The following is a 22,428-nucleotide window of genomic DNA, read 5'->3' on the forward strand; positions in this document are numbered from 1 at the left end:
ATCCACCCCCCTCCACCCCCCGTCTCCCTAGCAACCGCTCCCCTTCCCCTTCTCCTATTGGCTCCCGCCATCACGTGACCCCCACCCCTTTCCACCCCCGTCTCCATAGCAACCGCCCCTCCCTTTCCCCTCCCTCTCTCCCCATTGGCTCCCTCCATCACGTGACCCCCCGCTCCCCTCCGTCTCCATAGCAACCCCTCTCCTCCCCCTTCCCTCTCCCTCCCCATTGGCCGGGCCGCGACGCCCCCTTTATGACGTCACCCCCCTTATAAGGGCAGCTCCCGGGGGGGGGGGGGGCGCAGTCGGGGCCGGTTGCTATGGAGGGGAGGTGAGCGCGGGGCGCGCATGCGCAGAACCCCCCGGGGGGGGGGGGGGGACCCTTTAGGGGGGGGCCCCGCTCTCGGTGTCCCCCCGGGGGCTTCCGGGCGGCGCCGCGACCCCGCGCTTTTGGTTCCGCCCCCCGCTTTTTGGTTCCTACCCCCCCTAATTAGCCCCTTATGCAAATTAGATGCTAATTAGATGCTAATTAGACGTTGATTAGATGCTAATTAGGGTGATTGAGGCCTTTTCTGGGGGTTTTGGGGGTCTGGGAGCGCTTCCGGGTGGTGCTGTGGGGGCTCAGCCAATGGGAAGGCGCCGCCGCGCTGTCCCGCCCCCCCGGCGGCCAATCAGCGCGCGGCTTCCGGGTTGGGGAGGGGAGGGGGCGGGGCGGAGCGGGAAGGGGTCACGTGGGGGGAGGGGTCACGTGGGGGGCGCTGTGGGGCTGGGGGGGGCCCCTATGGGGTCCCTATGGGGCCTGGGGGTCGCTATGGGGCAGGCTATGGGGCAGGGGGGGCCCTATGGGGCTGGGGGGGTCTCTATGGGGCTGGGGGGGTCGCTATGGGGCTGGGGGGCCCCTATGGGGCAGGCTATGGGGCTGGGGGGGGTCTATGGGGCCTCTATGGGGCTCGCTATGGGGCTGGGGGGGGTCTCTATGGGGCTGGGGGGGTCTCTATGGGGCTGGGGGGCCCCTATGGGGCTGGCTATAGGGCTAGGGGGGCTCTATGGGGCAGGCTATGGGGCTGGGGGGGGTCTCTATGGGGCTGGGGGGGTCTCTATGGGGCCAGCTATAGGGCTAGGGGGCTCTATGGGGCAGGCTATGGGGCTGGGGGGTCGCTATGGGGCAGGCTGTGGGGCTGGGGGGGTCCCTATGGGGCTGGGGGGGCTCTATGGGGCAGGCTATGGGGCTGGGGGGTTCTATGGGGCCTCTATGGGGCTCGCTATGGGGCTGGGGGGTCTCTATGGGGCTGGCTATAGGGCTAGGGGGGCTCTATGGGGCAGGCTATGGGGCTGGGGGGGTCTCTATGGGGCTGGCTATAGGGCTGGGGGGGCCCCTATGGGGTCGCTATGGGGCTCAGCAGGCTCTATGGGGCAGGCTATGGGGCTGGGGGGGTCTCTATGGGGCTGGGGGGTCTCTATGGGGCCAGCTATAGGGCTAGGGGGCTCTATGGGGCAGGCTATGGGGCTGGGGGGTCGCTATGGGGCAGGCTGTGGGGCCTAGGGGTTGCTATGGGGCTCAGGGGTCTCTATGGGGCAGGCTATGGGGCTGGGGGGGCTCTGTGGGGCTCGCTATGGGGCTCAGGAGGCGCTATGGGGCTCGCTATGGGGCTGGAGGGGCCCCTATAGGGTCGCTATGGGGCTAGGGGGTGTCTATGGGGCTTGGGAGTCCCTATGGGGCAGGCTATGGGGTCTCTATGGGGCACAGGGGTCGCTATGGGGCAGGTTATGGGGCTGGGGGGGCTCTATGGGGTCGCTATAGGGCTAGGGGGCTCTATGGGGCAGGCTATGGGGCTGGGGGGTCGCTATGGGGTCGCTATGGGGCCTCTATGGGGCCCAGGGGTCTCTATGGGGTCGCTATGGGGCCCTGGGGTCACTATGGGGCAGGCTATGGGGCTGGAGGGAGCCTCTATGGGGCTGGGGAGTTGCTATGGGGCTGGCTATGGGGCTGGGGGGCTCTATGGGGTTGCTATAGGGCTGGGAGGGGCCTATGGGGCAGGCTATAGGGCCCAGTGGGGCTCCGTTGACCCCAATGCTCATCCTGTGGGGCTCGGTTGACCCCATAGCCCACCCCATAGATCCTGGTTGACCCCATAACCCACCCCATAGGTTGTGGTTGACCCCATAGCCAACCCTATGGGTCTTGGTTGACCCTATGGGTCTCAGTTGACCCCATAACCCATTGACCCCAATGCTCACCCTACACATCCTGGTTGACCCCATAGCCCACCCTATAGATCTTAGTTGACCCCATTGATGATCCTATTGATCTTGGTTGACCCCAATGCTCATCCTATGGGTTTTGGTTGACCCCATGACCCACCCTATGGGTTTTGGTTGACCCCATAGCCCACCCTATAGATATTGGTTGACCCCATTGATCATCCTATGGGTCTTGGTTGACCCCAATGGTCTTCCTATGGGTTTTGGTTGACCCCATAGGTCTTGGTTGACCCCATAACCCACCCTATAGATCCTGGTTGACCCCATTGATGATCCTATGGGTCTTGGTTGACCCCAATGCTCATCCTATTGATCTTGGTTGACCCCATAACCCACCCTACACATCTTGGTTGACCCCATAACCCATCCTATGGGTCTTGGTTGACCCCATAACCCACCCTATGGGTCTTGGTTGACCCCATAGCCAATCCTATAGATCCTGGTTGACCCCGTTGATGATCCTATTGATCTTGGTTGACCCCATAACCCATCCTATGGGTCTTGGTTGACCCCATTGATGATCCTATGGGTTTTGGTTGACCCCAATGGGTCTTGGTTGACCCCATAACCCACCCTATAGATCCGAATCGACCCCATAACCCACCCTATGGGTTTTGGTTGACCCCATAGCCCATTCTATGGGTCTTGGTTGACCCCAATGGTCTTCCAATGGGTTTTGGTTGACCCCATAGGTCTTGGTTGACCCCATAACCCACCCCATGGGTCTCAGTTGACCCCATAACCCACCCTACACTCTTTGGTTGACCCCATAGCCCACCCTATTGATCTTGGTTGACCCCATTGATGATCCTATGGGTCTTGATTGACCCCATAACCCATCCTATGGGTTTTGGTTGACCCCATAGCCCACCCTACACTCTTTGGTTGACCCCGTAGCCAACCCCATGGGTCTTGCTTGACCCCAATGGTCTTCCAATGGGTTTTGGTTGACCCCAATGGTCTCGGTTGACCCCATAACCCACCCTATAGATCCTGGTTGACCCCATAACCCACCCTGGGGTGTGTCTATGGGGTGACCCTATAATTTTTCCCCCCCTACAGCTACGAGGCGTGCTCGGAGGCGGCCTCCTGGGTTTTGGGGCGCGCGGCCGAGCCCCCGCGGGTGGCCCTGGTCTGCGGCTCGGGGCGACCCCATAACCCACCCCATGGGGCTCGGTGGACCCCATAGCCAACCCTATGGGTTTTGGTTGACCCCATGGGTCTTGGTTGACCCCATAACCCATCCTATAGATCTTGGTTGACCCCATAGCCAACCCTATGGGTCTTGGTTGACCCCAATGCTCATCCTATAGATCCTGGTTGACCCCATAGCCCACCCTATAGATCTAAGTTGACCCCATTGATGATCCTATGGGTCTTGGTTGACCCCAATGGTCTTCCTATGGGTTTTGGTTGACCCCATAGGTCTTGATTGACCCCATAACCCACCCTATAGATCTTAGTTGACCCCATAGCCAACCCTATGGGTTTTGGTTGACCCCAATGGGTCTTGGTTGACCCCATAGCCAACCCTATGGGTTTTGGTTGACCCCATAGCCAACCCTATAGACCTTGGTTGACCCCAATGGTCTTCCAATGGGTTTTGGTTGACCCCAATGGTCTCGGTTGACCCCATAACCCCCCCTGGGGCTCTTCTATGGGGTGACCCTATAACTTTTCCCCCCCTACAGCTACGAGGCGTGCTCGGAGGCGGCCTCCTGGGTTTTGGGGCGCGCGGCCGAGCCCCCGCGGGTGGCCCTGGTCTGCGGCTCGGGGCGACCCCATAACCCACCCCATGGGGCTCGGTGGACCCCATAGCCAACCCTATGGGTTTTGGTTGACCCCATGGGTCTTGGTTGACCCCATAACCCATCCTATAGATCTTGGTTGACCCCATAGCCAACCCTATGGGTCTTGGTTGACCCCAATGCTCATCCTATAGATCCTGGTTGACCCCATAGCCCACCCTATAGATCTAAGTTGACCCCATTGATGATCCTATGGGTCTTGGTTGACCCCAATGGTCTTCCTATGGGTTTTGGTTGACCCCATAGGTCTTGATTGACCCCATAACCCACCCTATAGATCTTAGTTGACCCCATAGCCAACCCTATGGGTTTTGGTTGACCCCAATGGGTCTTGGTTGACCCCATAGCCAACCCTATGGGTTTTGGTTGACCCCATAGCCAACCCTATAGACCTTGGTTGACCCCAATGGTCTTCCAATGGGTTTTGGTTGACCCCAATGGTCTCGGTTGACCCCATAACCCCCCCTGGGGCTCTTCTATGGGGTGACCCTATAACTTTCTCCCCCCTACAGCTACGAGGCGTGCTCGGAGGCGGCCTCCTGGGTTTTGGGGCGCGCGGCCGAGCCCCCGCGGGTGGCCCTGGTCTGCGGCTCGGGGCGACCCCATAACCCACCCCATGGGGCTCGGTGGACCCCATAGCCAACCCTATGGGTTTTGGTTGACCCCATGGGTCTTGGTTGACCCCATAACCCATCCTATAGATCTTGGTTGACCCCATAGCCAACCCTATGGGTCTTGGTTGACCCCAATGCTCATCCTATAGATCCTGGTTGACCCCATAGCCCACCCTATAGATCTAAGTTGACCCCATTGATGATCCTATGGGTCTTGGTTGACCCCAATGGTCTTCCTATGGGTTTTGGTTGACCCCATAGGTCTTGATTGACCCCATAACCCACCCTATAGATCTTAGTTGACCCCATAGCCAACCCTATGGGTTTTGGTTGACCCCAATGGGTCTTGGTTGACCCCATAGCCAACCCTATGGGTTTTGGTTGACCCCATAGCCAACCCTATAGACCTTGGTTGACCCCAATGGTCTTCCAATGGGTTTTGGTTGACCCCAATGGTCTCGGTTGACCCCATAACCCCCCCTGGGGCTCTTCTATGGGGTGACCCTATAACTTTCTCCCCCCTACAGCTACGAGGCGTGCTCGGAGGCGGCCTCCTGGGTTTTGGGGCGCGCGGCCGAGCCCCCGCGGGTGGCCCTGGTCTGCGGCTCGGGGCTGGGGGCCCTGGCCCAGGAGCTGGCGGCCCCCCAGCACCTGGACTACGGGGACATCCCCCACTTCCCCCGCAGCACCGGTGGGCATTTGGGGGATTTAGTGGGGTCGGGGGGGTTTGGGGGGATTTATTGGGGTTGGGAGGGGATTTGGGGGGATTTGGGGGGGATTTGGGGGGGGTTTAGGGGGGATTTGGGGGGGAAAATGGGGGATTTATGGGGGGTTAATGGGGGATTTGTTGGGGTTATGGGGGGATTTGGGGGATTTAATGGGGTCGGGGGGGGTTTGGGGGGGATTTGGGGGGGTTTGGGGGGATTTGGGGGGGATTTGGGGGGGTTTGGGGTTGGTTTAGGGGGGTAAATGGGGGATTTGGGGGGGAAAATGGGGGGTTTGGGGGGATTTAGGGGGGATTTAATGGGGTCGGGGGGTTTAGTAGGGTTTGGGGGGGATTTGGGGGGGATTTGGGGGGATTTGGGGAGGATTTGGGGGAGTTTGGGGTGGGTTTAGGGGGGTAAATGGGGGATTTATGGGAGTCTATGGGGGATTTAGGGGGGATTTGGGGGGTAAATGGGGGGATTTGGGGGATTTAGTGAGGTCGGGGGGGGTTTGGGGGGGTTTGGGGGGGATTTGGGGGGATTTGGGGGGGATTTGGGGGGGATTTGGGGGATTTGGGGGGGATTTGGGGGGGTAAATGGGGGATTTATGGGGGTCTATGGGGGATTTAGGGGGGATTTGGGGGGTAAATGGGGGGATTTTGGGGATTTAGTGGGGTCGGGGGGGGTTGGGGGGGGTTTGGGGGGGGTTTGGGGGGATTTGGGGGGGATTTGGGGGAGTTTGGGGGAGTTTGGGGTGGGTTTAGGGGGGATTTGGGGGGAAAATGGGGGGTTTGGGGGGGATTTGGGGGGTAAATGGGGGATTTAGGGGGGATTTAATGGGGGATTTAATGGGGTCGGGGGGTTTAGTAGGGTTTGGGGGGGATTTGGGGGGGATTTGGGGGGGATTTGGGGGGATTTGGGGGAGTTTGGGGTGGGTTTAGGAGGGTAAATGGGGGATTTGGGGGGGAAAATGGGGGGAAAATGGGGGATTTAGGGGGGATTTGGGGGGAAAATGGGGGGATTTGGGGGATTTAATGGGGTCGGGGGGGTTGGGGGGGATTTTGGGGGGGATTTGGGGGGATTTGGGGGGATTTGGGGGGGATTTGGGGGGGGTTGGGGTGGGTTTAGGGGGGATTTGGGGGGTAAATGGGGGGAAAATGGGGGATTTAGGGGGGATTTGGGGGATTTGGGGCCCACTTATGGGGCCGGGAGGTTATGGGGTGGCCACTTATGGGTCCAGGGGTCCCACTTATGGGTCGGGGGGGCTACTTATGGGGCAGGGCCCCCCACTTATGGGTCAGAGGTCCCACTTATGGGTCGGGGGGGCTACTTATGGGTCAGGGGGTCCCACTTATGGGGCAGGGGGGCTATGGGGTGGCACTTTGGGGGGCACTTGGGAGGGATTTGGGGGGCACTTGGAGCCCACTTATGGGTCAGAGGCCCCACTTATGGGTCAAGGGGTCCCACTTATGGGTCATGGGGTCCCACTTATGGGGCAGAGGTCCCACTTATGGGGCAGGGGGTGGCACTCGGGGGGCACTTGGGGCCCACTTATGGGGCTGGGAGGTTATGGGGTGGCCACTTACGGGTCAAGGGGTCCCAGTTATGGGTCGGGGGGGCTACTTATGGGGCAGGGCCCCCCACTTATGGGGCAGAGGTCCCACTTATGGGTCATGAGGTCCCACTTATGGGGCACTTGGGGCCCACTTATGGGGCCGGGAGGTTATGGGATGGCCACTTACGGGTCAAGGGGTCCCACTTATGGGTCGGGGGGACTACTTATGGGGCAGGGCCCCCCACTTATGGGTCAGGGGGGCTATGGGGTGGCACTTGGGGGGCACTTGGGGCCCACTTATGGGTCAGGGGGTCCCACTTATGGGTCGGGGGGCCACTTATGGGGCACTTGGGGCCCACTTATGGGGCCGGGAGGTTATGGGGTGGCCACTTATGGGTCCAGGGGTCCCACTTATGGGTCAAGGGGTCCCACTTATGGGTCAGAGGGGCTACTTATGGGTCAGGGGGTCCCACTTATGGGTCAGGGGGGCCACTTATGGGGCACTTGGGGCCTACTTATGGGGCCGGGAGGTTATGGGACGGCCACTTACGGGTCAAGGGGTCCCAGTTATGGGTCGGGGGGGCTACTTGTGGGGCAGGGCCCCCCACTTATGGGGCGCTGCCCCCCCAGTGTCGGGCCACGCGGGGCGCCTGGTGCTGGGCCGCCTGGGGGCGACGCCGTGCGCGGTGCTGCAGGGCCGCTTCCACCTCTACGAGGGATACAGCCCCAGCCAGGTGCGACCCACAAGTGTGGGGCTGGGGGGGGGGATGTGGGGCTGGGGGGGGTGTGGGGTGGGGCTGGGGGGGGGGGGGGGGTGGGGGTGGGGGGGTGTGGGGTGGGGGTTATGGGGCGCTATGGGGCTGGGGGTGGAATCTATGGGGTGATGTGGGGCTGGGGGTGGGGGTTATGGGGCGCTATGGGGCTGGGGAGGGAGTTATGGGGCTGGGAGTGGAAGCTATGGGGCTGGGGAGGGAGTTATGGGGTGATGTGGGGCTGGGGGTGGAATCTATGGGGTGATGTGGGGCTGGGGGTGGGGGTTATGGGGTGCTATGGGGCTGGAGGGGGGTGATATGGGGTGGAGGGAGGGATCTATGGGGTGATGTGGGGCAGGGGGAGGGGGTTATGGGGTGGTGTGGGGCTGGGGGTGGAATCTATGGGGCTGGGGGTGGAAGCTATGGGGTGATGTGGGGCTGGGGGTGGGGGTTATGGGGTGCTATGGGGCTGGGGGGGGAGCTGTGGGGCTGGGAGGGGTGTGGGGTGGGGGTGGGAGGGGTGTGGGGTGGGGGTGGGGGGGTGTGGGGTGGGGGTTATGGGGCGCTATGGGGCTGGGGGTGGAATCTATGGGGCTGGGGGTGGAATCTATGGGGTGCTGTGGGGCTGGGGGAGGAGGTTATGGGGTGGAGGGAGGGAGTTATGGGGCGCTATGGGGCTGGAGGTGGGAGTTATGGGGCTGGGGGTGGAATCTATGGGGCGCTATGGGGCTGGGGAGGGAGTTATGGGGCGCTATGGGGCTGGGGGTGGAATCTATGGGGCTGGGGGTGGAATCTATGGGGTGATGTGGGGCTGGGGGTGGGAGTTATGGGGTGATGTGGGGCTGGAGGGGGGTGATGTGGGGCTGGGGGGGAGCTATGGGGCTGGGAGGGGTGTGGGGTGGGGGTGGGGGGGTGTGGGGTGGGGGTTATGGGGCGCTATGGGGCTGGGGGAGGGAGTTATGGGGTGATGTGGGGCTGGGGGTGGAATCTATGGGGCTGGGGGTGGAAGCTATGGGGTGATGTGGGGCTGGGGGTGGGTGCTATGGGGCTGGGGGGGTGTGGGGTGGGGGGTTATGGGGCGCTATGGGGCTGGGGGTGGAATCTATGGGGTGCTATGGGGCGCTATGGGGCTGGAGGGGGGAGTTATGGGGTGATGTGGGGCTGGGGGTGGGAGTTATGGGGCGCTATGGGGCTGGGGGGGGAGCTGTGGGGCTGGGAGGGGTGTGGGGTGGGGGTGGGGGGGTGTGGGGTGGGGGTTATGGGGCGCTATGGGGCTGGGGGTGGGAGTTATGGGGCTGGGGGTGGAATCTATGGGGCGCTATGGGGCTGGGGGAGGGGGTTATGGGGTGGAGGGAGGGAGTTATGGGGCGCTATGGGGCTGGAGGGGGGTGATATGGGGCTGGGAGTGGAAGCTATGGGGCTGGGGAGGGAGTTATGGGGTGATGTGGGGCTGGGGGTGGAATCTATGGGGTGATGTGGGGCTGGGGGAGGGAGTTATGGGGCGCTATGGGGCTGGAGGGGGGTGATATGGGGTGGAGGGTGGGATCTATGGGGTGATGTGGGGCAGGGGGAGGGGGTTATGGGGTGGTGTGGGGCTGGGGGTGGAATCTATGGGGCTGGGGGTGGAAGCTATGGGGCGCTATGGGGCTGGAGGGGGGAGTTATGGGGTGATGTGGGGCTGGGGGGGAGCTATGGGGCTGGGAGGGGTGTGGGGTGGGGGTGGGAGGGTGTGGGGTGGGGGTTATGGGGCGCTATGGGGCTGGGGGAGGGAGTTATGGGGTGATGTGGGGCTGGGGGTGGAATCTATGGGGTGATGTGGGGCTGGGGGTGGGTGCTATGGGGCTGGGGGGGTGTGGGGTGGGGGGTTATGGGGCGCTATGGGGCTGGGGGTGGAATCTATGGGGTGATGTGGGGCTGGGAGGGGTGTGGGGTGGGGGTTATGGGGCGCTATGGGGCTGGAGGGGTCCCTCGGGTGCTCCTGGGGGCCCCTTGGGTCCCCCCCAAGTCCCCCCCCCAAGTCCTTCACCCCAAATCCCTCAATCCCAAGTTTTTCACCCCAAAATCCTTCACCCCAAATCCTTCACCCCCAAAATCCCCCAAAATGCCCCAAAATCCTTCAACCTTGACGTTCCTCAACCCAACGCTCCTCAACCCAACGTTCTTCATCCCAAACCCCCCAAATCCCCCCAAAATGCCCCAAAACCCCCCAAATCCCCCCAAAATGCCCCAAAATCCCCCCAAACCCCCCCAAAACCCCCCAAATCCCCCCGAAATGCCCCCAAATCCCCCCCTCTGACCCCAAAACCCCCCCAAAATCAGGTGGTGCTCCCCCCCAAACCCCCAAATCCCCCATTTACCCCCCAAATCCCCCCGAAATGCCCCCCAAACCCCCCAAACCCCCCCAAATCCCCCCAAATCCCCCCGAAATGCCCCCAAATCCCCCCAAATCCCCCCCAAACCAGGTGGTGCTCCACCCCCAAACCCCCAAATCCCCCCAAATCCCCCCAAACCCCCTAAATCCCCTAAAATCCCCAAAACCCCCCAAACCCCCCAAATCCCCTAAAACCCCCCAAATCCCCCCAAAACCCCCCAAATCCCCCCCAAATCCCCCCAAAACCCCCCAAATCCCCCCGAAATGCCCCAAATCCCCCCAAATCCCCCCCAAACCAGGTGGTGCTCCCCCCAAATCCCCAAATCCCCCCAAATCCCCTAAAACCCCCAAATCCCCCAAATCCCCCCAAATCCCCCAAAACCCCCAAAATCCCCCAAAATGCCCCAAAACCCCCCCAAACCCCCCAAAATCCCCCAAAACCCCCCAAATCCCCCCAAACCCCCCCAAAACCCCCCAAATCCCCCCGAAATGCCCCCAAATCCCCCCAAATCCCCCCCAAATCCCCATAAATCCCCCCAAACCCCCCATTTTCCCCCCCAAATCCCCCATTTACCCCCCTAAACCCACCCCAAACTCCCCCAAACTCCCCCAAATCCCCCCCAAACCCCCCAACCCCCCCCCAAACCCCCCAAAACCCCCCAAATCCCCCCGAAATGCCCCCAAATCCCCCCCTCTGACCCCAAATCCCCCCCAAAACCAGGTGGTGCTCCCCCCCCAAAACTCCCCATATCCCCCCAAAACCCCCCAAATCCCCCCGAAATGCCCCAAAACCCCCCAAATCCCCCCAAATCCCCCAAATCCCCCAAATCCCCCCAAAATCCCCCCAAATCCCCCCAAACCCCCCCAAATCCCCCCAAATCCCCCCCAAATCCCCCCAAATCCCCCCGAAATGCCCCCAAATCCCCCCGTCTGCCCCCCAAACCAGGTGGTGCTCCCCCCCCAAATCCCCCCAAATCCCCCAAATCCCCCAAATTCCCCCAAAACCCCAAAATCCCCCAAAATGCCCCAAAATCCTTCAACCTTGACGTTCCTCAACCCAACGTTCCTCACCCCAAATCCCCCCAAAATGCCCCAAAATCCCCCCAAATCCCCCCAAACCCCCCCAAACCCCCCAAAACCCCCCCAAAATCCCCCCAAATCCCCCCAAACCGCCCCAAAACCCCCCCAAACCGCCCCAAAACCCCCCCAAACCCCCCAAAATGCCCCAAAATCCCCCAAAATGCCCCGAAATCCCCCAAAATGCCCCGAAATCCCCCGAAATGCCCCCAAACCCCCAAAATGCCCCCAAATCCCCCCGTTTGCCCCCAAAACCAGGTGGTGCTCCCGGTGCGGGTCCTGCGCCTTTTGGGGGTCCGCACCCTGGTGCTGACCAACGCCGCCGGCGGCCTCAACCCCGCGCTGGGCCCCGGGGACCTCATGGTCATCAAGGACCACATCGACCTGCCCGGCCTCGGGGGGCGCGGGCCCCTGGTGGGGGTCAACGATGAGCGGTGAGGGGGCTCGGGGGGGGTTTTGGGGGCGTCTCGGGGGGTTTGGGGGCGTCTCGGGGGGGTTTGGGGGCGTCTTGTTGGGTTTTGGGGTCATCTTGGGGTCATCTTGGGGGGTTTTGGGGGCGTCTCGGGGGGTTTGGGGGTCAACTTGGGGTCTTGGTGGTCATCTTGGGGTCATCTTGGGGGTTTTGGGGTCATCTTGTTGGGTTTTGGGGTCATTTGGGGGGTTTTGGGGGCGTCTCGGGGGGTTTTGGGGTCATTTGGGGTCATCTCGGGGGTCTTGGTGGTCAACTTGGGGTCATCTTGGGGGGTTTTGGGGTCATCTTGGGGGTTTTGGGGTCATCTTGGGGGGTCTTGGTAGTCAACTTGGGGTCTTGGTGGTCAACTTGGGGATGTTGAGGGTCATCTTGTTGGGTTTTGGGGTCATCTTGTTGGGTTTTGGGGGCGTCTCGGGGGGGTTTGGGGGCGTCTTGGGGGGTTTTGGGGTCGTCTTGGGGGGTTTGGGGACGTCTTGTTGGGTTTTGGGGTCATCTTGTTGGGTTTTGGGGTCAACTTGGGGTCTTGGTGGTCAACTTGTTGGGTTTTGGGGTCATCTTGTTGGGTTTTGGGGTCATTTGGGGGGCTTGGTGGTCAACTTGGGGTCATCTTGGGGGGTTTTGGGGGCGTCTTGGGGGGTTTGGGGTCATCTTGTTGGGTTTTGGGGTCATCTTGGGGGGTATTGGGGTCATCTTGTTGGGTTTCATGGTCATCTTGTTGGGTTTTGGGGTCGTCTTGTTGGGTTTTGGGGTCGTCTTGTTGGGTTTTGGGGTCGTCTTGTTGGGTTTTGGGGTCATCTTGGGGTCTTGGTGGTCAACTTGGGGTCATCTTGGGGGGTTTTGGGGTCGTCTTGTTGGGTTTTGGGGTCAACTTGGGGTCTTGGTGGTCAACTTGGGGTCATCTTGGGGGGGTTTGGGGTCATCTTGTTGGGTTTTGGGGTCATCTTGTTGGGTTTTGGGGTCGTCTTGGGGGCTTGGTGGTCAACTTGTTGGGTTTTGGGGTCATCTTGGGGTCTTTGGGGTCATCTTGGGGGGCTTGGTGGTCATCTTGGGGTCTTCGTGGTCAACTTGGGGATGTTGAGGGTCATCTTGTTGGGTTTTGGGGTCATCTTGTTGGGTTTTGGGGTCATCTTGTTGGGTTTTGGGGTCATCTTGGGGGGGTTTCGGGTCATCTTGGGGGGTTTGGGGGTCGTCTTGGGGGGCTTGGTGGTCAACTTGGGGTCTTGGTGGTCATCTTGGGGGCGTCTTGGGGGGTTTGGGGGCGTCTTGTTGGGTTTTGGGGTCAACTTGGGGGGTTTGGGGTCATCTTGTTGGGTTTTGGGGTCATCTTGTTGGGTTTTGGGGTCGTCTTGTTGGGTTTTGGGGTCATCTTGGGGTCTTGGTGGTCAACTTGGGGTCATCTGGGGGGGTTTGGGGTCATCTTGTTGGGTTTTGGGGTCATCTTGTTGGGTTTTGGGGTCATCTTGGGGGGTTTTGGGGGCGTCTTGGGGGGTTTTGGGGTCAACTTGGGGTCTTGGTAGTCATATTGGGTGTCTTGGTGGTCAACTTGTTGGGTTTTGGGGTCATCTTGTTGGGTTTTGGGGTCATCTTGGGGGGCTTGGTGGTCATTTTGGGGTCTTGGTAGTCATCTTTGGGTCTTGGTAGGCATCTTGGGGGGCTTCGTAGTCAACTTGGGGTCTTGGTGGTCAACTTGGGGTCATCTTGGGGGGGTTCGGGGTCAACTTGGGGGGTTTGGGGGCGTCTCGGGGGGTTTGGGGGCGTCTCGGGGGGTTTTGGGGACGTCTCGGGGGGTTTGGGGTCAACTTCGGGTCTTGGTAGTCATATTGGGTGTCTTGGTGGTCAACTTGGGGTCTTGGTGGTCAACTTGGGGTCATCTTGGGGGGGTTTGGGGTCATCTTGTTGGGTTTTGGGGTCATCTTGTTGGGTTTCGGGGTCATCTTGGGGGTTTCGGGGTCATCTTGTTGGGTTTCGGGGTCATCTTGTTGGGTTTTGGGGTCATTTGGGGGTTTTGGGGTCATCTTGTTGGGTCTCATGGTCATCTTGTTGGGTTTTGGGGTCATCTTGTTGGGTTTTGGGGTCATTTGGGGTGTTTTGGGGTCATCTTGGGGTCTTGGTAGGCATCTTGGGGACATTGGAGGTCAACTTGGGGTCTTGGTGGTCAACTTGGGGTCATCTGGGGGGGTTTGGGGTCATCTTGTTGGGTTTTGGGGTCATTTGGGGGGTTTTGGGGTCATTTTGGGGTCTTTGGTGTCATTTTGGGGTCTTGCTGGTCATCTTGGAGGGCTTGGGGACACCGTTGGGGTCATCTTGGGGGGTTTTGGGGTCATTTTGGGGGCTTGGTGGTCATCTTGGGGTCTTGGTGGCCATCTTGGGGTCTTGGTGGCCATCTTGGTGACCTCCCAAGACCTTTTTGGGGTCTCCACCGCGCCGCAGCCAACCCGAAGACCCCCAAACCCCCCCCGATTTTGGTCGGGGTCTCCACCGTGCCGTAGGCAACCCGACGCCGTCACGCCGCCCGTTGACGCACCAAAACCCCGTTTTTTGCGTTTTTTCCCCCAAAAAAACAGCTTCGGGCCTCGTTTCCCCCCCATGCTGGACGCCTACGACCCCGAGCTGAGGCGCCTGGCCCTGGAAATGGCCCCCCCGGAGCTGCGGGCGCGCGAGGGGGTCTACGTGGGGGTGGGCGGCCCCAGCTACGAGACCGTGGCCGAGTGCCGCTTCCTGCAGCGCATCGGCGCCGACGCCGTGGGTGAGTCCCGTGGGGGGGTCGGGGACGGGGGGGGGGCAAAATCCCAAAAGGGGGGGGTCCAAAATGTCATGGGGGGGGCGAAATCCCATATGATTAGGCCAAAATCCCATGGGATTAGGCCAAAATCCCATGGGATTAGGCCAAAATCCCATAGGATTAGGCCAAAATCCCATGGGATTAGGCCAAAATCCCATAGGATTAGCCCCAAATCCATAGGATTAGCCCAAAATCCCATGGGAGTAGACAAAATCCAACAGGAATAGGCCAAAATCCCATGGGAGTAGGCCAAAATCCATGGGATTAGCCCCAAATCCATAGGATTAGGCCAAAATCCAACAGGAATAGGCCAAAATCCCATGGGATTAGCCCAAAATCCCATGAAAGTAGACCAAAATCCCATGGGAGTAGACCAAAATCCCATGAAAGTAGACCAAAATTCAAGGGAGTAGCCCAAAACCCTACAGAGATAGCCAAAATCCCATGGGAGTAGCCCAAAATCCAACGGGAATAGGCCAAAATCCAAGGGAGTAGCCCCAAACCCTACAGAGATAGCCAAAACCCCATGGGAGTAGGCCAAAATCCAAAGGGAGTAGGCCAAAATCCCATGGGATTAGGCCAAAATCCATGGGATTAGCCCCAAATCCCATGGGAGTAGGCCAAAATCCCATGGGATTAGGCCAAAATCCCATGGGATTAGGCCAAACCCCATGGGAGTAGGCCAAAATCCCATGGGAGTAGGCCAAAATCCCATGGGATTAGGCCAAAATCCCATGGGATTAGCCCCAAATCCATAGGATTAGGCCAAAATCCCATGGAATTAGGCCAAAATCCCATGGAATTAGGCCAAAATCCATGGGATTAGCCCCAAATCCCATAGGATTAGGCCAAAATCCCATAGGATTAGGCCAAAATCCCATAGAATTAGCCCAAAATCCCATGGGAGTAGGCCAAAATCCCATGGGATTAGGCCAAAATCCCATGGAATTAGGCCAAAATCCCATAGGATTAGCCCAAAATCCATAGGATTAGGCCAAAATCCAACAGGAATAGGCCAAAATCCCATGGGATTAGCCCAAAATCCCATGAAAGTAGACCAAAATCCCATGGGAGTAGACCAAAATCCCATGGAAGTAGCCCAAAATCCATGGGAGTAGACCAAAATCCAACAGGAATAGGCCAAAATCCCATAGGATTAGCCCAAAATCCCATGGGAGTAGCCCAAAATCCCATGGGATTAGCCCCAAATCCCATGGGAGTAGGCCCAAATCCAACGGGAATAGGCCAAAACCCATGGAAGTAGCCTAAAATCCCACAGAAGTAACCCAAAACCCCACAGAGATAGCCCCAAACCATGTAGGACCACCCCAAAAGACACACAAACACCCCAAAACCATGTAGGAACAGCCCCAAACCCCATAGAAATAGCCCCAAACCACACAAATACCCCAAAACCATGTAGAAACACCCCAAAACCCCAGGGAAGTAGCCCAAAACCATACAAATACCCCAAAACCATGTAGGGACACCCCAAAACCCCAGGGAAATAACCCCAAAGTACAAGGGAATACTCTAAAAACCCATAGAAATACCCCAAAATCCCACGGAAACACCCCAAAACCATGTAGGACCACCCCAAAATCCCACGGAAATACCCCAAAACCCTACATAAATACCCCAAAGCTACACAGAAATACCCCCAAACCCCTCAGAATTTCCCCAAAACGACACAAATTCCCCCAAACCCCACACAACTACCCCAAAAACCCCACAGATCTACCCAAAAACCCCACAGAACTACCCCAAAACCCCACGGAAATACCCCAAAACCCCTAAAATACCCCAAAACCCCTCAAAAACACCCCAAAACCGTGTAGGACTACCCCAAAACCCCCAGAAATCCCCCCAAAACCCACTCAGAAACCCCCCAGGACCACCCCAAAACCACCCCCATGTTAAAAGATCCCAAATAAACCCCAAAACATGCTAAGAACATGCTAAGAACACGCTAGGAACATGCTAGGAACACGCTAGAAACATGCTAAGCCCCCAATATCCCTCTAAAATCCCCTTAAACCACCCCAAAACCCCTTTTCTTCCCCCCAAACCCCTCCCTAACCCATATAGGACCGCGATCATGCCAAGAACATGCCAAGCACATACATGTCCAATACACCAATTCCTCCAAAGAGCAAAATAATGATAAAAAATGATAGAAAATGATAGAAAATAGTGGTAAAACCCTAAAAATTGGGGTCGGGGGGCGTAGGAGGGGGGACACCGGGGTCCCTTGGCGTGTCCTTAGCGTGTCCTTAGCATGTCCTGGCTCTCTTTAGGCATGAGCAAGACCCTATGACCCAAAGAAGACCCCAAACACGCTCAAAACACCCTAATGACACGCTAAGACACGCTAAAAACACGCTAAGACACCCCAATAACACACCAAGGCGCCCTAATAATACACTAAGACACACTAATATCATGCTAATTTCATGCTAAGAACATGCTAGGAACATGCTAGGAACACGCTAGGAACATGTTAACACCCCAATATCCCCCTAAATCCCCCTAAACCACCCCAAAACCCCTTTTTTTCCCCCAAAACCCCTCCCTAACCCATATAGGACCGCGATCATGCCAAGAACATGCTAAGAACATACATGTCCAATATGAAAACACCCCAAAGAGCAAAATAACGATAAATAATGATAGAAAATGATAGAAAAGAGCGGGAAACCCCTAAAAATTGGGGTCGGGGGGCGTAGGAGGGGGTACACCGGGGGCCCTTAGCGTGTCCTTAGCGTGTCCTTAGCGTGTCCCGGCCCTCTTTAGGCATGAGCAAGACCCTGTGACCCAAACAAGACCCCAAACGCTCAAAACACCCTAATGACACGCTAAGACATGCTAAAAACACACTAAGACACCCCAATAACACACCAAGGCACCCTAATAATACACTAAGACACCCTAATTACATGCCAATAACATGCTAAGAACATGCTAGGAACATGCTAAGAACACGCTAGGAACACACTAAGCCCCCAATATCCCCCTAAATCCCCCTAAACCACCCCAAAACCCCTTTTCTTCCCCCAAACCCCCTCCCTAACCCATATAGGACCGCGATCATGCCAAGAACATGCTAAGAACATACATGTCCAATATGAAAACACCCCAAAGAGCAAAATAACGATAAATAATGATAGAAAATGATAGAAAAGAGCGGGAAACCCCTAAAAATTGGGGTCGGGGGGCGTAGGAGGGGGGACACCGGGGTCCCTTGGCGTGTCCTTAGCATGTCCTTAGCGTGTCCTGGCCCTCTTTAGGCATGAGCAAGACCCTGAGACCCAAACAAGACCCCAAACATGCTCAAAACACCCTAATAACACGCTAAAACATGCTAAAAACACGCTAAGACACCCCAATAACACACCAAGACACCCTAATAATACACTAAGACACACTAATATCATGCTAATTTCATGCTAAGAACATGCTAAAACATGCTAGGAACATGATATGAACACGCTAGGAACATGCTAAGCCCCCAATATCCCCCTAATTCCCCCTTAACCACCCCAAAACCCCTTTTCTTCCCCCAAAACCCCTCCCTAACCCATATAGGACCGCGATCATGCCAAGAACACGCTAAGAACATACGTGTAAAACACACTAATCCCCCAAAAGAGCAAAATAACGATAAATAATGATAGAAAATGATAGAAAAGAGTGGGAAAACCCTAAAAATTGGGGTCGGGGGGCGTAGGAGGGGGGACACCGGGGTCCCTTGGCGTGTCCTTAGCGTGTCCTTAGCGTGTCCCGCCCCCTTTCTTCCAGGCATGAGCACGGTGGCGGAGGCGGTGGCGGCGCGGCACTGCGGGCTGCGGGTGCTGGGGCTGTCGCTGATCACCAACGCCACCCCCCTGCCCCCCGAGGACGGGGGGGGGGACACGGCGACCCCCCGGGACCCCCCGGGACCCCCCGCGACCCCCCGGGACCCCCCGGCCGGGCACCAGGAGGTGCTGGAGGCGGCCGAGGCCGGGGCCCGGCACCTGCGGGAGCTGCTGGCACGCCTGGCCCCGCGTCTGGACGCGGGGGGACACGCGTGATCACGGAATGGGGCGGGGGGGGGGGTGAGGACATGGGTAGGACACGCTAAGGGGACCAGGACATGTTTAGGACATGTTAAGGGGGGTGACATGTTTAGGACATGCTAAGGGGGACTATAACATGGGTAGGACATGTTAAGGGTGGTGACATGGGTAGGACATGTTAAGGGTGATGACATGGGTAGGACATGCTAAGGGGGACCAGGACATACATAGAACATGCTAAGGGTGGGGACATGGGTAGGACATGGGTAGGACATGCTAAGGGGGACCAGAACATACATAGGACATGCTAAGGGTGACTAGGACATGGGTAGGACACGCTAGGGTGACTATGACATGGGTAGGACATGGGAAGGACATGCTAAGGGTGGTGACATGTGTAATACATGCTAAGGGTGACTATGACATATATAGGACATGCTAAGGGGGACCAGGACACGTTTAGGACATGCTAAGGGTGGGGACATGTTTAGGACACGCTAAGGGGGACCATGACATGGGTAGGACATGCTAAGGGTGGTGACATGTTTAGGACATGCTAAGGGGGACCAGGACATACATAGAACATGCTAAGGGTGGGGACATGGGTAGGACATGGGTAGGACATGCTAAGGGGGACCAGAACATACATAGGACATGCTAAGGGTGACTAGGACATGGGTAGGACACGCTAGGGTGACTATGACATGGGTAGGACATGGGAAGGACATGCTAAGGGTGGTGACATGTGTAATACATGCTAAGGGTGACTATGACATATATAGGACATGCTAAGGGTGGTGACATGGGTAGGACATGCTAAGGGGACCAGAACATACATAGGACATGCTAAGGGTGACTATGACATATATAGGACATGCTAAGGGGGAGTAGGACATGGGTAGGACATGCTAAGGGTGACTATAACATGGGTAGGACATGGGTAGGACATGCTAAGGGGCATTATAACATGTATAGGGCATGGGAAGGGTTATAACATGGGTAGAACACGCTAAGGGGGACCAGAACATATATAGGACATGCTAAGGGGGACCAGGACATGGGTAGAACATGCTAAGGGGGACCAGAACATGTGTAGGACACGCTAAGGGGGATTATAACATGGGTAGGACATGCGAACGGTTATAACATGGGTAGGACACGCTAAGGGGGACCAGAACATACACAGAACACGCTAAGGGCGACTAGGACATGTTTAGGACACGCTAAGGGCGGCGACGTGCCAAGGGCCACGCCAACACGCTAAGGACACGCTAAGGAGGACACGCTGCGGATTACAACATGCTAAGGACATGCTAAGGATTACAACACGCTAAGGAGGACACGTGTGGGATTACAACATGCTAAGGACATGCTAAGGATTACAACACGCTAAGGAGGACACGTGTGGGATTACAACATGCTAAGGACATGCTAAGGATTACAACACGCTAAGGAGGACACGTGTGGGATTACAACATGCTAAGGACATGCTAAGGATTACAACACGCTAAGGATGTCACGTGTGGGATTACAACATGCTAAGAACATGCTAAGGATTACAACACGCTAAGGAGAACACGCGTGGGATTACAACATGCTAAGAACACGCTAAGGACGCCCACAGGGTAAGGGCCCCGGGCCGCAACATGCTAAGGACACGGAGAACACGCTAAGGACACGGCCCCGCTGCCACTGCATGCTGGGAGGACGGACACATGTTGTTAGCGTGTTAATCCCGTGTTAATCCGGATTGAATCCCCGTGTCAATCCCGTGTCAATCCCGTGTCAATCCCGTGTTAATCCCGTGTTAATCCCGTGTTAATCCGGATTCTACCCCGTGTCAGTGCCGTGTTAATCCAGATTACATTCCGTGTTAATCCAGATCGAGTCCCGTGTCAATCCCGTGTCAAGCCCGTTTTAATCCGGATTCAATCCCCGTGTCACTCCCGTGTTAATCCCGATTCGGCCCCGTGGTAATCCCGTGTTAATCCAGATTCAATCCCGTGTCCATCCCGTGTTAATCCCGTGTCAATCCAGATTCCACCTCGTGTCAATCCCATGTTAATCCCGTGTCAATCCAGATTCAGTCCCGTGTCCATCCCGTGTTAATCCCGTGTTAATCCAGATTCCACCTGGTGTCAATCCCGTGTTAATCCCGTGTCAATCCCGTGTCAATCCAGATTCAGTCCTGTGTCCATCCCGTGTCAATCCAGATTCAATCCTGTGTCAATCCCGTGTTAATCCGGTGTCAATCCAGATTCCACCTGGTGTCAATCCCATGTTAATCCAGATTCAATCCCGTGTCAATCCAGATTCAATCCCGTGCCAATCCCGTGTTAATCCCATGTTAATCCAGATTCCACCTTGTGTCAATCCCGTGTTAATCCAGATTCAGTCCCGTGTCCATCCCGTGTTAATCCGGTGTCAATCCAGATTCCACCTCGTGCCAATCCGGTGTCAATCCAGATTCAATCCCGTGTCAATCCCGTGTTAATCCAGATTCAGTCCCGTGTCAATCCCGTGTCAATCCAGATTCCATCCTGTGTCAATCCCGTGTCAATCCGGATTCAGTCCCGTGTCCATCCCGTGTTAATCCCGTGTTAATCCAGATTCCACCTGGTGTCAATCCCGTGTTAATCCCGTGTCAATCCCGTGTCAATCCAGATTCAGTCCTGTGTCCATCCCGTGTCAATCCAGATTCAATCCCGTGTCAATCCCGTGTTAATCCAGATTCAGTCCCGTGTCAATCCCGTGTCAATCCAGATTCCATCCTGTGTCAATCCCGTGTCAATCCGGATTCAGTCCCGTGTCCATCCCGTGTTAATCCCGTGTCAATCCAGATTCCACCTTGTGTTAATCCCATGTTAATCCAGATTCAATCCCGTGTCAATCCAGATTCAGTCCTGTGTCCATCCCGTGTCAATCCAGATTCAATCCCGTGTCCATCCCGTGTTAATCCCGTGTCAATCCAGATTCTACCCGGTGTCAATCCCCTGTTAATCCAGATTCAATCCCGTGTCAATCCAGATTCAGTCCTGTGCCAATCCCGTGTTAATCCGGATTCAATCCCATGTTAATCCAGATTCAGTCCCGTGTCCATCCCGTGTTAATCCGGTGTCAATCCAGATTCCACCTTGTGTCAATCCGGTGTCAATCCAGATTCAATCCCGTGCCAATCCCGTGTCAATCCCATGTTAATCCAGATTCAATCCCGTGTTAATCCCGTGTTAATCCCATGTCCCCCCCCGGGACCACCCCCTCATTAACGCCGGGCATTAATTACCCCTCCCCCAGCCCCCAATTAACGCCGTGTGCCTAATTAATCCCTCATTAATTCAGTCCTCATTAATTCAGTCCTAATTAATTCACTCCTAATTAATTCATTCCTAATTAATTAGGAACCATTTCCTAATTAATTAATTTCCTAATTAATTCACTCCTAATTAATTCCCTCCTAATTAATCCATTCCTAATTAATTAGGAATCAATTAGGAATTAATTAGGAATTAATTAGGAATTAATTCCTCATTAATTAATTAGCTCCAACCCCCCCCCCCCGGTTAATTAGGAGTCCCGGATTAATTAGGCGCGGCTCCTTAATTAGGTCGGAAACTCCTTAATTAGGCGCGGTTCATTAATTAGGTGTCATTAATTAATTAGGCGTCGTTAATTAATTAATTAATTAATTAAGAGCCCTCATTAAAGAGCGCGATTATGCAAATGAGGCCGTGGGCGTTGCCGGGGGGGTGGGGGGGTGGGGGAGGGGCCTTGAGGGCGCAGCTCGTTAGCGGGGGCGTTAATGAGCGGGGCGGGGGAGGGGCGGGGCTCCTAATGAGGGGGCCCTCCTGGGGGGGCCCTATAGGGTCCTATGGGGTCCTATGGGGTCAGGGGGGGGTCCTATAGGGGCGGGGGGGGCTATAGGGGAAGGGGGGGTCCTATAGGGTCGGGGGGGTCCTATAGGGTCCTATAGGGTCATGGG

At 57.0% G+C, this 22,428-nt stretch overlaps 1 protein-coding gene across 26 annotated transcripts; it reads left to right on the plus strand.

Moving 5' to 3' along the window:
• The first annotated feature begins 312 nt into the window (after positions 1-312).
• Positions 313-22,170, plus strand: LOC311426040 (purine nucleoside phosphorylase-like). 26 transcript variants are annotated; one of them, XR_014686521.1, is made up of 9 exons: positions 313-328; positions 5,209-5,372; positions 7,571-7,674; positions 11,399-11,574; positions 14,177-14,358; positions 18,193-19,142; positions 19,173-19,212; positions 19,271-20,266; positions 20,575-22,170. XR_014686521.1 is itself a non-coding variant. In XM_084502136.1 (6 exons), exons 1-6 carry the CDS (start codon positions 318-320, stop codon positions 18,462-18,464), a joined length of 909 nt encoding a protein of 302 aa, XP_084358262.1. In that variant the 5' UTR covers positions 313-317; the 3' UTR covers positions 18,465-20,330. The 26 variants fall into 26 exon arrangements, 1 of the variants encoding a protein (XP_084358262.1); XR_014686518.1 differs by having other exon boundaries at positions 18,193-19,212; XR_014686519.1 differs by having other exon boundaries at positions 18,193-19,184.
• The last annotated feature ends 258 nt before the right edge of the window (positions 22,171-22,428 follow it).

The sequence above is a fragment of the Aythya ferina genome (assembly GCF_964211825.1).
Source record: "Aythya ferina genome assembly, chromosome: 36".
NCBI classification, from domain to species: Eukaryota; Metazoa; Chordata; class Aves; order Anseriformes; family Anatidae; genus Aythya; species Aythya ferina.

Excerpts from the sequence above, each read along its gene's own strand:
- LOC311426040 (XM_084502136.1), top strand. Across the intron at positions 5,373-7,570 it reads CCACTTCCCCCGCAGCACCG|TGTCGGGCCACGCGGGGCGC; the intron begins GTGGGCATTTGG and ends CTGCCCCCCCAG. Across the intron at positions 14,359-18,192 it reads CATCGGCGCCGACGCCGTGG|GCATGAGCACGGTGGCGGAG; the intron begins GTGAGTCCCGTG and ends CCTTTCTTCCAG.